The sequence below is a fragment of the Bicyclus anynana genome, chromosome 23, assembly GCF_947172395.1.
Source record: "Bicyclus anynana chromosome 23, ilBicAnyn1.1, whole genome shotgun sequence".
Classification (NCBI taxonomy): Eukaryota; Metazoa; Arthropoda; class Insecta; order Lepidoptera; family Nymphalidae; genus Bicyclus; species Bicyclus anynana.
In genome coordinates, this window is record NC_069105.1 from 7,318,883 (window position 1) to 7,332,970 (window position 14,088).

At 40.7% G+C, this 14,088-nt stretch overlaps 1 protein-coding gene across 3 annotated transcripts in view; it reads left to right on the forward strand.

Moving 5' to 3' along the window:
- The window catches only part of LOC112054857 (E3 ubiquitin-protein ligase UBR1), a 53,133-nt gene that overhangs the window by 21,124 nt on the left and 17,921 nt on the right, over positions 1–14,088 (forward strand). For all 3 annotated transcript variants that reach the window (XR_008252010.1, XM_052888540.1, XM_052888541.1), the window contains 13 exons: positions 221–317; positions 858–1,000; positions 2,025–2,117; positions 3,079–3,329; positions 3,908–4,086; positions 4,667–4,864; positions 5,951–6,137; positions 6,565–6,750; positions 10,337–10,485; positions 11,152–11,317; positions 11,824–11,938; positions 12,661–12,872; positions 13,551–13,717. Coding sequence is in view for 2 of the 3 variants with exons in the window: in XM_052888540.1 (XP_052744500.1) it covers positions 221–317; positions 858–1,000; positions 2,025–2,117; positions 3,079–3,329; positions 3,908–4,086; positions 4,667–4,864; positions 5,951–6,137; positions 6,565–6,750; positions 10,337–10,485; positions 11,152–11,317; positions 11,824–11,938; positions 12,661–12,872; positions 13,551–13,717 (2,143 nt within the window). In the remaining variant the exon portion in view is untranslated. The remainder of the gene's footprint in view (positions 1–220; positions 318–857; positions 1,001–2,024; positions 2,118–3,078; positions 3,330–3,907; positions 4,087–4,666; positions 4,865–5,950; positions 6,138–6,564; positions 6,751–10,336; positions 10,486–11,151; positions 11,318–11,823; positions 11,939–12,660; positions 12,873–13,550; positions 13,718–14,088) is intronic.

Consider the following 14,088-nt stretch of genomic DNA (forward strand, 5'->3'; position numbering starts at 1 on the left):
TGTTCGAGGCTATAAAGTTTTACCACAAGTGGTGAATCTGTAATGCCAATCAGTAATCTTGGCTCACCGATTCACTGCATCCAATGTAGATGGAACCGTCATAAAGATGGAAGGTTCTCGCGAGGTATATTACAACCTGACGGTATTAACAATTTCACTGTGACATAGATTCACGCGCTCAGAATAAAAAACTAATAGACTTCGTATTTTTTTTTTTCAGATTAAAAGACGCTGAGAGAGACTTGCTACAGATACTGGACCAACCGGACTGTTACTGCACTGTGTTGTACAACGATGAAACACACACTTTTGAACAGGTATAAAATAGATTTGTGCCTTTATTTGAAATTAGTATGTTTTAATACGCAAGTTGACACTTTATTTTAAAGGGTCTTAAATTGTTCATTATGGTTCTACTAGATTGAGAAAAAAATATTATATTTTTTTGAGACGTGATTGCATTAAAATTTAAATTTTCCAATATTTTTTGACAATACGAGCAAAAACGCTATCAGCCATGATGGGTCTATATTTTATCTGTGTCATGACGTCACGTAAACCCGTAAAACCGTACAATAAAAAGGCAGTGAATCTTAAATTGAACACGCCTTATTTTGACGTTTTGACGTTTCGAGGACAGTTCATACAAGTATCATTGTGACGTCACAAAATGGATAATTGGCAATTTGTCTAATTTTTCTCAAAAACCATCCTAGAACTTCAACGAACATTTAAAAAAAATAATTCGCCAAATTGGTCCAGGCGTTGTTGAGTTATGCGCTTACCAACCTATTTTGCGATTCATTTTTATATTATAGATATATAGATAATTAAAATATATCTTTTTTGTTTTGTAGGTGATAACAACCTTGATGCGGGTGATAAAATGCAACAAGCGCGACTCGGTGGAGCTGGTCAGCCTCATCGACCGCGAGGGGCGCGCGCTCGTCAAGTGCAACTCCTTCCAGATCTGCGACAAGTTGAAGACTGACATTGAGATGTGAGTGTTCACACCCCCTCGGTTGGCCTAACATGTGACCTACGACATAAATTTCCTGTAGAGATTCCAAACCACTAAACACATTATAAGCTGAAAATCAACAGACAGGCTTGCTGTTATTGGGGTAGGATACCCTTTACATTTGAATTTTTTTTTTCTTTCTTTCCAAAACAGCTGTGAAATCGCTAATGTCAGAAGCGATAAGTCCACCTTTTTGTATCCTACATTATTTGTTATCTTGTTTTGTGGTGTACAAATAAAGTGTATAAATAAATAAAAAAAAAAGACAGCCGTCCTATCGCAACGTAAGAGACCAGTATATCCGGTTCGGTCGAAAATATTTTATTTTGTTGTCAAGAGATATGTCGTCGGTTGCATGTTAAACCAACTGGTCAGGTTATAAAACCATAATACCTTAAGTCAAAACTCCTGTTCAATAGGGGTATAAACTGGTATAGTAAGCTCATAATCTGTTTTTGGGTGTCATAAATGTCATTTTTATCGGTCAACGGTTCCTGCCCACATGAGACTAATAGGGTTCCATGGATTCACCGTGCGGGTGCCGGGTCTATCACGTGGTAGAGATAAAAACGCCGAGCAAAGCCCTGGACTTGTGATCGATAGACGTAGGGTTAAGGAATTCCTTAACCCTACGTCTCTTTCCCTTCTCCTTTCATGTTCCCTCCCAGGCTGCCAAATTTGGTAAGATCCTACTAGAGCAGCTTTAGATACCCGTTCTAATATAGAACTTGCCTAGAGTGTGTACAAAATATCTGAAAAATACTGAAATCAATTATCTAATTTTAAATGTGGAAAGACTTGAGTGGTTTGCAACCCCATTTCAATTTTTTTTTGTAAAATATGTACAGATACATATACTCACTCTAAGGTCCATATTATTCTCATATATCAAACTCAGGTGCGTTATCATTTGACATGCTGACTGTATATATGTAAAATGTGATTGGTGGTGGTGTGTTCTGTTGGAGCCGTTTGTACTCAGCCGCTGTGCCATGTTCGAAAGGTTCACGTCGCGGCACGGGCCCGCGCTCAAGGTGCTGGTCATGCACGCGCACGTCGTCGCGCACCAGACCTTCGCCATGAAGCTGCTCAACTGGTAAGCGGACTTATCATTAACAACCCATATTCACTGTTGAGCATGAGACTCCTCTCAGAATTAAAGGGCTTACGCCTTAGTCCATCACGCTGGCCGAATTCGGATTGGCAGACTTACCACGTAGAGAATTGAGAAAATTCTCAAGTTTGCAGGTTTCTTCACGATGTTTTTCCTTCACCGTTTGAGACACGTGATATTTAATATCTCATAATTTACTTATCTGACATGAAAAACTTCTATACGCATGCTTAATTTGCGGAATAAGCTGTTTAAGAATTCAATCGAATCGATATATCGTTAAAAAGCGCCATCTGTAGTAACTCTTCTAAACTACGACACAACACAAGTAAGCCCAGCGCCGAATTTGTTTAGTCTTTTAACGGCGTATTTGTGAACTAACTAGTTGGAGCTTGTGGTGTAAAGCAAGTTTTAACGAGAGATGGCGCTATTAACCGGTACTAATTTTGAAGTTTCTCTTTTATGTGGTTTTATTATCTTCGGTCGTGATATTTTGAAAAATACACTAATAGTAGAGCAAGTTTGTAAAATTAACAGTGTATCTATGATTATTACTTTCGACGATAAAAAGACATCTTTACGAAGCTGCGGTGAATCGCACCGCATGGCATAATCATGACGTCACAACGACGTGTATTATATTTTAAATATGAATTCAGACCTGGTGTAGTTTTTAGTAGACGTCTTGAGTCCTATTTACAGCTCTCGTCAATTTCAAATTACTTTTGTATTTTCTAAATTGGCCCAGATCTGGTCTGGTGGCCATTTAGCCTTATAGTATGATGCTGCATAGAATTGGTATGCAAGAGAATACACTTATAATCAAGTAAGCTTGCTTTCATCTGAGACTGCATTGAGAGATCATCGAGATAATAGAACTAAATTATTTAAAAAATGTTTTGATAAGATTTCTAAACTTTCTCCTTATAATTTCTCATTGTAGGCTCCAAAACTTCGTGAGCCAAGAGCAAAGTCTCCGGTTAGCTGTCAGCCAATTGGCTCTGGGGGAGGAATCTGGCTTGGCGGGCTGGGCTCTAGCCGGCACCACGGGAGGAGTGGCTGCCGGGGTGATGCAGAACGACTGCCATATGTGGAAGGCTGCTCGGACTGCATGGCACCGGCTACTTATAGCTACAACTCTTATGGACTCCTCTACTAAGAGGACTATGGCTATATTGTTTACCAAAAATTATGGTGAGAATATTTTGTTGTTTTTTTTTAACATGGCAAAACTATTGGGGTTGCTTGTTTACTACGGAAGCACAGGAGGGTGGTTACTGGGGTAATGCAGCATGACTGTCACAGACACACTTTTCAGACCGCATGGTATAATTTGTTCATAGCTACCACCTTTATGGACTCGTCTTCTAAGAGGACTATGGCTATATTTTTCACCAAAAATTGTGGTGAGCATATATATTTTACGTTATTTCACTTTCATTAGCTCGCCTTACCTTTACAACATAAAACCAATATTTTTTTGTTATGATTTGAGGAAATACATGGCAACGACCCTCGTGAACTCGTCTACTAAGAGGACTATGGCTATATTGATCACCAAAATTTTTGTTGAGATTTTTTTTGACATGGCGAAACTGTAAGGGTTCCTTGGTGCGTAGTCAACAACGAACCCTTCAATTTCGCCATGTCAAAAAAACCTTATAATTACATTCCACATGATTCCCTGGATTTAGGCAGTGTGCTATCTATACACAAAGCTCAAGTAGAGATCCAAAGATATCTTAGTTGATTATTTATTAATTATTTTTCAGGTTCAATCCTAAAGGACTTCATCCGCGACGACCACGACCACTCGTTCTCGATATCGTCGCTGTCGGTGCAGCTGTACACGACGCCCACGCTGGCGCACCATCTCATCGCGAAGCACGACGCGCTGTTCGTCGTCATGAACACGTTCGTGAGCGAGTGCAACAGGAGATGTAACGCCGAGGTGAGTCAAACGACACGACCACTCGTTCTCGATTACTAATTACTAAGGAGGGAAATATAACAATCGGGATACTTTCAAAGAAGCTTACATTTTTAAAGTATTCTTATAGACAGAGAGCCCATGAATCCCAGACCTTCAACATTTTATAAAAGCTGAAAGTATGTCAGCTCATGCTCCTACCATAAGTAGGCACGGTGGCCAATTATGGAGCTTGGAGCGTGGTGGCTTTGGAAGGTAGCAGGTTTTAAGGATCCAGATCCTCAACCGTCGAAGTATAAAGTATGATTTTTTTATATTTTTGTCTGCATAGTATGAGAAATGATATTCCCATATGCCAAACTCTTGGCAACCTTTCGCTAGAGACCCTTGATGTTTAAAATTAAATAGTGTTCTTCGAAGGGTTGCCGCGAAGCTATGTGACTAGCGACGAAAATGATGAAGATCTGGGATTCACAGACTCTTAGTTTATTACGGTAATAACGAAAAAAATTAGGGTTCGTACATTTTGTCTATTTCTCTTGACTAGATGTCTCGTTCTCATTTATTGTTGTTTCTAATTCTCATTTTTTTTCTTTTACAGGGTCGGTTGGAGTTCGATCGTAACCACGTGTCGATGGCCTTCAAGCGCGCTCAGTTCGTGTTGTACGACGTAAAGTACTTGCTGGGTTCCGTGCCCACCACCTTCGACGATGACCTTCGGAAGGGCTTCCTCCACGGGCTGTCACTGATGCTGAACTTGCTTGTCATGATGCAGGGGATGGATTCGGTTGTGAGACAAGTGAGTGATGCATTCAATAAAGATAAAAGCGATATCAAAGTCAATGCTGATAATTGGATCAAGCTATCACATCCGAGGTTCACTTCCATGCTATGATATTACACTGTACCACATATATTTACATCTCATATACAGTTTTTTGTAACAAGCACTCATAACTGAGGTCCTTGCATATACTGGCATTTAAAATATTTTTTTAAGGCTTAAAAATACTGCTATATCTAGCAAATATTAGGGTAGTAAAAACCACGGAACTACTATTTCTTAGAAGTGGATATTATTTTATATAGTGTTTTGTTCCAGCAGCTCTAACTTAGTCACCATCATTGATTTTTATTAATTACATTGAAATTTTTTAAATTCGAAATTACTATAAACAATGGGGATGATGTCGATGATGGGAACTAGGTTTGAATATCTTGATTTTTATGATATATTCGGGTAAATAAGGTCAGGATATTTGCAAAATAAATTAGATTATTAAATTTCAAAATCTATTAAAAATCTTTAATCATCATGATGATGATGATGATGATGATGAGATAGAAATTCATACAGTTTTAGCTTCCTTACATTAAATGTGATATTTTTTAATACATGAACTATAAACAAACGCAAAAATAACAAAGATATTAGTAATTTTGTGTTTACGCCCATATAAATCTAACGATCATTATGTACCTACGACGTCATTAATTCGTACAATTTTGTATGGGGCGTTTTTCAAGGATCCGTGGCAGTGCCGCAAATCTGACCCTTTAATTCCCTGTAGTTCCGAAAGTAATGATCGCAGATACCCTGTTACTTTTACAAAATTACTTTACTATTAGCATACACCTAATTTATATTTAAAAAACAGTCATCATCCATATTACAGTTATTTAGCCAAACACAAGCCTATCTTGGATAATAAAATATTTGATCAATGAAGAACTTTATCTCACTTGCTTGGGTCTGCACATTATGTCTTCCACTCTCTTCTACCATTTGTTAACTCATCATATATCGATTGACACTCTTTCACACACTCCAAACTCCGTGTTCTTTCAAAATTGGAAGTGAAAGTCATCCTTCTTTCATTCGTAGATCGGCCAGCACATGGAGTACGAGCCGGAGTGGGAGTCAGCGTTCAATCTCCACGTGAAGTTAGCGCAGAGCATCACCCTGGCGCTGGAGTGGAGCAGCTCGGAGCGCACGCTCGCCGCTTCCGCCTACCGCATGGCTCTGCGCAGGCACGCGGAGACGTGCGCCAAGCGCGCCAGCGAGCTCAGAGGTGAGATCTGACAATTTCTATGTCAATCTCACTCTGTCAATCTCTACTTCTTATCCTTAAAATAAAAAGAAAAGGGGGTGAAATAGGGGTTGAAAGTTGGTATGGAAAGTCGATAGAGACCCAAACCCCGTTTGAATTTTAAAAATTCTCAAGTTACGTTATATTTCTTAATTTTTTTCATGATGAAAGGTCATTCCTCACGAAATCTCAAACACCGAACCTGCCAAATTTCATGTACAAAGCTGAAATTTGGCAGGGAGGTAGTTTATAGTTAGTAGATAAGAACGTATTTTGCGATAGGGCTGGGTAAAAAAACTCTAAGAGCGGCCGAAGTCGCGGACGTCCGCTAGGTAATATGTAAAAAAGAAATGGAATTCAAATTATTTCTTAGATACCATTTTGTAGCAATACCCGTTTTCTGTTACAGAACTGGGCAATCAAAGCGCATCAGTGATCCCATACGACGTGTCCAAGGAGCCGGTGTCTGTGCACCGGCCGCTGTCGCGGTTCATCGCTGGATTGCACCTGCAGCTGTACCGGCACGGCTTGTCGTACCACAGCCGCGAGTTCGAGCGCCAGGACCGACCTAAACCCACGCCTGAAGAGCTGATAGGTGAGAATCCTATTAAAAAACTACAATAATTTATGTTTTTATATTATACTAAAGCCAAATTCGATGTGGAATGTTTAATAACAAACTAAAATGAGTTTATAAATAGCTACTCATTTTACACCTAAATATGATTTTAATCAACTTGCTCCTAAATTTTTTGTCATTAGACTAGGGGTTTTTTTTGAATAACATTGAAAAAAAAAACATTCTTCATCATCATTATTGCTGGTCTTTATGGCTTGTAACAAAATAGATGTAGTCCTCATATCAGAGTCCCATGTTAATGACAGGAGCCTATTTGTTATACCAGGATATCAATGCTACTTAACACCCCATCCGGATGGTGGATCCCATGGAGGAACGGCTATAGTAATCAGAAACAATCTAAAGCACCACTTACTTGATCATTACAGAACTCCTTATATACAAGCGACTACAATAAAACTAGAAGAGAAGTCAGATTTTATTACGCTCTCAGCTATCTACTGCCCACCCCCTAACAAGATAGACGATTTTCGAAATTCTTTAAAACACTGGGAAATCGCTATATAGCTGGAGGCGATTGGAACGCCAAGCACGCTTTCTGGGGCTCCCGCTGTACACTTCCACGGGGAAGAGAGCTCAAAAAAAGTATTGACAATAACAACTTACTTACGATATCGACTGGTGAACCGACTTACTGGCCTTCGGACATTAATAAAATACCTGATCTTCTAGACTTCTTTGTTACCAAAAATGTTTCTCATCTCTATACTAACATTCAGTCAAGTCTAGACGGGTCCTCTGATCATACACCTATAATTTTAGAACTTAGTAGGACGACCATACTTCTTAATGACAACAATGACTATCTCTATAATCACAAGACAGACTGGTACTCATTTCGAGACTTCATAACCGAAACTATTGACATGAAAGTCCCTCTCAAGAGCGAAGAGGACATTGACATGGCCACAATATACATAACAAACTTGATCCAAGTTGCAGCATGGAAGAATACTCCCCATTTAAGCCCTAAAAAGATGGGCATTTTGCTTCCATCAGATATCAAGTTAAAAATTGAAGACAAAAGGCGGCTCAGACGTAATTGGCATAACTCACGCCGCCTAGATGACAAAGCTAACTTTAATCGCGCCGTGAAAGAGCTAAAAGCTATACTCGGAGATTCATCAAACAACCTAATTAAGGAAAATCTGGAATTACTGTCACCGACAGGACGAGGAGACAGATCGCTATGGAAGGCCACTAAATATCTTAATCAACCCATCAGAACTGGCGTAGCTTGGGCTCGACGTGACATTGAAAAAGCAGAGGCTTTCGCGGCATACCTTGAAACTGTATTCCAGCCTAATCCTGGTGTGGATGATCCTGAAATTGAGGATATACTTCAGCAAGATCTCCAAATGTGCCTACCGCTCAAGCCAACATCTCCTAAAGAGATAAGTAAAGTGATTTTATCGCTAGACTCAAAAAAGGCTCCTGGATTTGACCTGATTACTCCTCTCGTCCTCAAAGAACTTCCTAAAAAGTGTCTTGTATATCTGGCTAACCTCTTTAACCGCATTTTCCAATTAAACTACTTTCCTGATATCTGGAAGGTGTCTCAGATCACAATGATACACAAACCAGGGAAACCTCTGGAAGAAGTTAGCTCTTATCGCCCCATTAGCCTTACTCCCGTCCTGTCAAAGGTCTGGGAAATAATTTTCCTAGCGAGAATGGAAGAAGCCCTAAAAGAAAATGAGACTATTCCTGCTCACCAGTTCGGCTTTCGTAAACAACACTCGACTGTCGAACAAGTCCACAGGGTGTACCACACAATCCGCCAATGCCTTGAAAAGAAGGAATATTGTTCTGCGGCATTTCTGGATGTCCAACAGGCCTTTGATAGAGTGTGGCACAAAGGGCTCTTGGTAAAAATCAAAAAACTCCTACCACATTCTATGTTCCTGTTACTTGCATCTTATCTTAAAAACAGAATATTCCAAGTTAAACAGCGCGACGCTAGATCCAGTTTCTGTACCTACAAAGCAGGTGTACCCCAAGGCTCAGTTCTTGGCCCAGTCCTTTACAACATATTTACATGTGACTTACCACAATCACCTGATGTCACCATTGCAACATATGCTGATGACGCAGCTTTCCTGTCTTGCGATAAAGATGCAAATCGTGCTAGTTCAATCCTACAAAATCAACTTGATGCATCCCACCTGTGGCTTTCTAAATGGCGAATTGTAGCGAGTGCTTCAAAATCCCATCACATCACCTTTGCACTTCGAAAAGGGGATTGCCCTCCTATTAAGCTAGGAAACGAAGACCTGCCGCCAACAACATGTGTTAGGTACTTGGGCTTCCATCTGGACCGACGATTGACATGGAAATATCATATTGACAATAAAAGAAAAGAGCTCAACACAAGGTTTAGAAATCTGCTCTGGTTACTTGGCAGACAGTCTACACTGAGACTTAACAACAAATTGCTCATTTACTGTGCAGTCTTGAAACCTATCTGGCTTTACGGGATTCAGCTGTGGGGCACCTGCAGTAAATCCAACGCAATGCGTATCCAACGGATCCAAAATAATATATTAAAGACTATTACTGATGATGACCCCTTGATTTACTCGCAACGATGAAATCCACCAATATCTGGAAATGCCAACTATCTTTGAGGAAATCAAAAACAACTGTAGAAAACATAAAGAAAGGCTGACCCGACATCCCAATCGCCTCGCTAACTCACTGGTGGTAGCGCCGCGAATCAAGCGCCTGAAGCGAGCTGACGTGCTCGATGAGTAGTTGATGGCGGAGCTCTGGCTCTCCTGTCAGAAACCGTCCCTTAGTCACAGAACTCACCTGCTTATAGTTTAACGACTGATCGCAGATATCAAGAAAAGAAAAAAAAAAAAAAATCATCATTATTGAAACATCGCGAGGAAACCTGCACACCAGAGAATTTTCTTAAAACGTGTGTAAAGTCTGCCAACCCGCATGAGGCCAGCGTGGTGGACTATTAGCCTGCCCCTTCTCATTCTGGGAGGAGCTCAAGTATTTGTTGTTTTCTGATCGTGTAAATGCCGTAGACTCCTTAACGAGTCCTCAACGGCGACATCGGGGGCTTTGGGCGAGCGCACAAGCATCGCCTGATGGGGCCCGAAAGCTGAAGCAAAAGAGATGGGCGGAATGGCTCTCTAAGGGCGTCTCCTCTGAGTGTTAAGTGAGAGTCTAGCTCAACAGTGAGCCCGAATATGAGTTGTTAACGATGATGATGAATATTGGATAGAAGCAGGCGTTACTTTGCGGAAGTTCATCATGATTATATAATGATTTATTTATTTTGCTATCATCCGCGGAAAGTCGACAAACCCAAAACCGAAACCGAACTTTGCAATTGCACGTTGTAGAGTCAACATCTCCTGAGGATGCTCCGGTTTCGGGGTGAAACGTACGTAGAGAGTACTTTGTCGGATCTGGGTGACGTTGTCGCATGGGTTCGTCGACTTTTCGCGGATGATAGCAAAATAAATAAATCATTATATAATGATGACGATGAAGAAAATAAATATATTTTATATCTGCGTTTCAGAGCCGGTGCTGTGCACGATGGCCATGATAGCGCAGGTGCACGCCGGCATGTGGCGGCGCAACGGGTTCGCTCTGCTCAACCAGCTCTACTTCTACCACAACGTCAAGTGCCGCACCGAGATGTTCGACAGGGACATCGTCATGCTGCAGGTAGTAAAATAAAAGAGAAAAAATTGAGTGTGTTTTAGACCACACGATTGAAGTAAAACTTCTTCCATAAATAAAAATAAAGCGCCATCTATGAGCCTCAAGCGTAACTGCATCGCAACAGATTTTGGAAGTATACAAAAAGGGTTTGTTCTCTAAGAACGCCATCTGCTGGTAGTTTAATATAGCAAACACCGTTTCACGATGCCCGTAGATGGCAGCATCTTAAAAGCTTTACCCGATTGCACTTTTTGTAACGCATTCACCGACTTTCACCAAGTCAAGTGTGCGTAAAAACCTTTTATTTAAAAAAAAAAAAACAGACGACGTTCCTATTTATAATATTAGTTGGGACTATCGGATGCCCGCAATTTCGTCTGCATTAAATTCAGTTTCCATGGTATCTGCAATATTTGTGATAAACTGATTTTATTCCGGGATAAAAAGTACCCTATATGTTGCTCAATAACTCCTCTACCGTCCAGCAAAACCGTTCAACCGTTACAGAGATTAGCCCTGACAAACAGATAAATTAAAACTTTTTGTGTTTTAGTTCTTTTCTAAACAACTAAGTGTTGAGGAAACAGCACTATCATAGACAATATTTTTTTTTTTTATATCATAGACAGACACTTTTATTTATATGTATTGATTTGACTTGTCTTCCAGATTGGTGCATCACTGATCGAGAGCAACGAGTTCATAATCCACGTGCTGAACAAGTTCAACTTGCTGGAGTGGGCGGCGGCTGACTTCGAGCAGAAGTCCATAGAAGACGACACCTTGAGGTACACCATCAGCATGGTGGAGGAGTTCCTCGGACTCTTGATAACTGGTAAGAGAGCAATACTGATTTAATTTAATTTAATTTACTTGATAAAAAACCTCAAACTTTTAACCTTTATCCGCATCTAAATTGACTGTTGTAAAACTTGTGTTTTGTCTGTGCACTCATTATTTGACAGTGACATAATAATTATTATGTATCGGTTGCAGAATGGGTGCATTTTATAAAACAAGCATCTCAATACAAATTCCAAATATCACTTAATTGTAGGTTAATTGTTAAAATCGAGAATGGTAGCTGAAGTCCCAAATTATTATCCCAATTGCTGGTTTCCCTAAGAGGTTTCGCGAATCTGAAGTTAAACTAAAGTGGGTGGTCTAAAACTCGCGTATTTATATCAGCAAATAAACAAAACTTATAATCGAGAAATTCTTTGAACGTAAAACGCGTAACAATGACAAGCAATTGTGCATCTTTTCATCCTAGCTATAAGGTCGATCTGTGATTTTTAAATTTAACAGTAAGTCATTTTTAAACATCTCTTATTTTCCCAGTTGTGGGCTCCCGCTACGTCCCAGGCGTGGGCGAGGTTTGCAACGAAGAGCGAACCAAAAAGGAGATCATACAGATGCTATGTGTCAAACCTATGCCACACTCTGAGCTTAATAGGTGAGTGATCTTTGGAGTGTCATTAAAAAATATGATATTGCCCATTTATGGTGACTATACGAGGAGGTAAATCAGTGGCGTGAACTTCATAGATATATTTGCAACTAAGGACTGCATTAAACTGTTTTTACCAAATTAAATCTGTAAAGCCTGTTTCACTATCTATTGAGCGAAAAGCTGTTATTAACATGGTAAGATAAGTTCAAAGTATAATTAAGTTCAAATGCCAAGGAACAGAATACAAGGCATCTCCAATTAGATCTTTTTCAAACAGCTATGTTTAGATTAATTTGCCATCAAGCCAATGAATCACAAAGTGCCACGACAGGGACTAGTTCAAATTGCTGGCCGTTAAGACATGAATAAAAAGACCATTGCTCTTCAAGATTGTCACAATCCTGTGTAAAAAGTGTAATCCGAATTGGCCTTTAAAGCAAACAACCGAGGTATTCCCAAAAGATGAGACGAATATCATAGCAATCCATGGATTCACCGTGCAGGTGCCGGGTCCATCGCGTGGTGAGAGAAAAACACCAAGCAAAGTCAGGACTTGTGACTACAGGATGTGGGGTTAAGGAATTCCTTGACGATCGATCAACACTCCCCTTCTCTGCTCGTTTAAATTGTCTGTCATAGACTTAAAAACCTTGACTTGACTGATGAGTAACCGACCGATCCCAAAAACAATACATGTATTTATAACACATCGGCCCTACTTCCAGATCTCTCCCCGAGGATCAGTTGCACGAGACTGGTCTTGAAGCAGTGATCCACGAAGTTGCCGACTTCGTGAAGCCGACGAGCGGCAACAACCGCGGCGTGTACAAACTCAAGCCGCACCTGTTCGACGAATACGACACCTTCTTCTACCACTACACCAGGGAGGAGCTCTCCAGGAGCGAGGAGGAACAGAGGAACAGGAGGAAGTCTGCTGGTGAGTGCTTCTTACTACTACTACTCAAGCAGGGAGCAGGAGCAAGTGCTGAGTGCTTCTGTACAACGAGATGTAGGTAATGATCCAGGAGATGTGACTTAGTGACAATCTTCTACCACTACACAAGGGAGTAGTTCTCTTGAAGCCAGGAGGAGCAGAGGAATAGGAACTAGACTGGTAAGTGCTTCTGTACAACAGGCTGTAGGTAATGATCCACGAGAGGTTACTTCATGATAATCTTCCATGACTACACTCAGGAGGAGCTTTCTAGAAGCAAGAAGGAACAGAGAAATAGGAGGTAGGCTGGTTAGTATTTCTGTACAACAAGCTGTAGGTAATGATCCACGTGATGTGACTTTGTGACAATCTTCCATCATAACACCAGTAATGGAAGATTGTCCACCACCACTACAGAAGCGAGGAGAAACGGAGGAGTAGGAGGACAGCATGAGCGCTTCTGTACTATGATCAATAAGGTGATCGATTTCTTGACAACCTTTTACCACCACCAAGGATCTCTAAAAGCGACTAAGGACAAAGGAACAAGAGGGAGTCTACTGGGCAGTGCTTTTCTGTACAACTGGTTCTAGGTAATGATCCCTCAGGTGGCCGACTACGTTACTATACTCTCAGTGCACCAGGGTAGAAGAATTTTCATGATATTTTCACGATTTCCAGGTTTGCCAGAGTGCTGTCCGCCGCCGCCCCTGCCGAAGCTGGCGGCCCCCTTCAGATTGCTGGCCAACCTACTGCAGTGTGACGCCGCGCTGCATGTGCTGCGCTGCGTGCTCGAGAGGGCGCTCGACTTGAGGGCGAGATCGTTCTCCGAGCCCCAAGTACACAAGGTACGTTGTCTTGCTGGTGCGTTTAAAGTTAAACAGCACTGCTTCGCAATTCATTTGACAATGAAAAATACACCAAGCTGCACTAATCTGTTAAACGTAGATTGTGAAACATTACGCGGCTCAGACCAATTATAGAAGGACCTGTATCGCATTCATAGTCACGAACAAAATTGTCTGTCATTTTCTGAGGAAAACGAGCTTAGATTTTGTATATATCTTATACTAAACTAGAAGTTTTTGCCCGTTTTTTACACCATTCAACTACACAAAAAGGTATTTTTACGGAGCTCTTTAACCGACGAACACGATTACAACTATTTAACATCGATTCTATAGAGACAGTTTTTATAATCGCATTAGATCGTTGATCA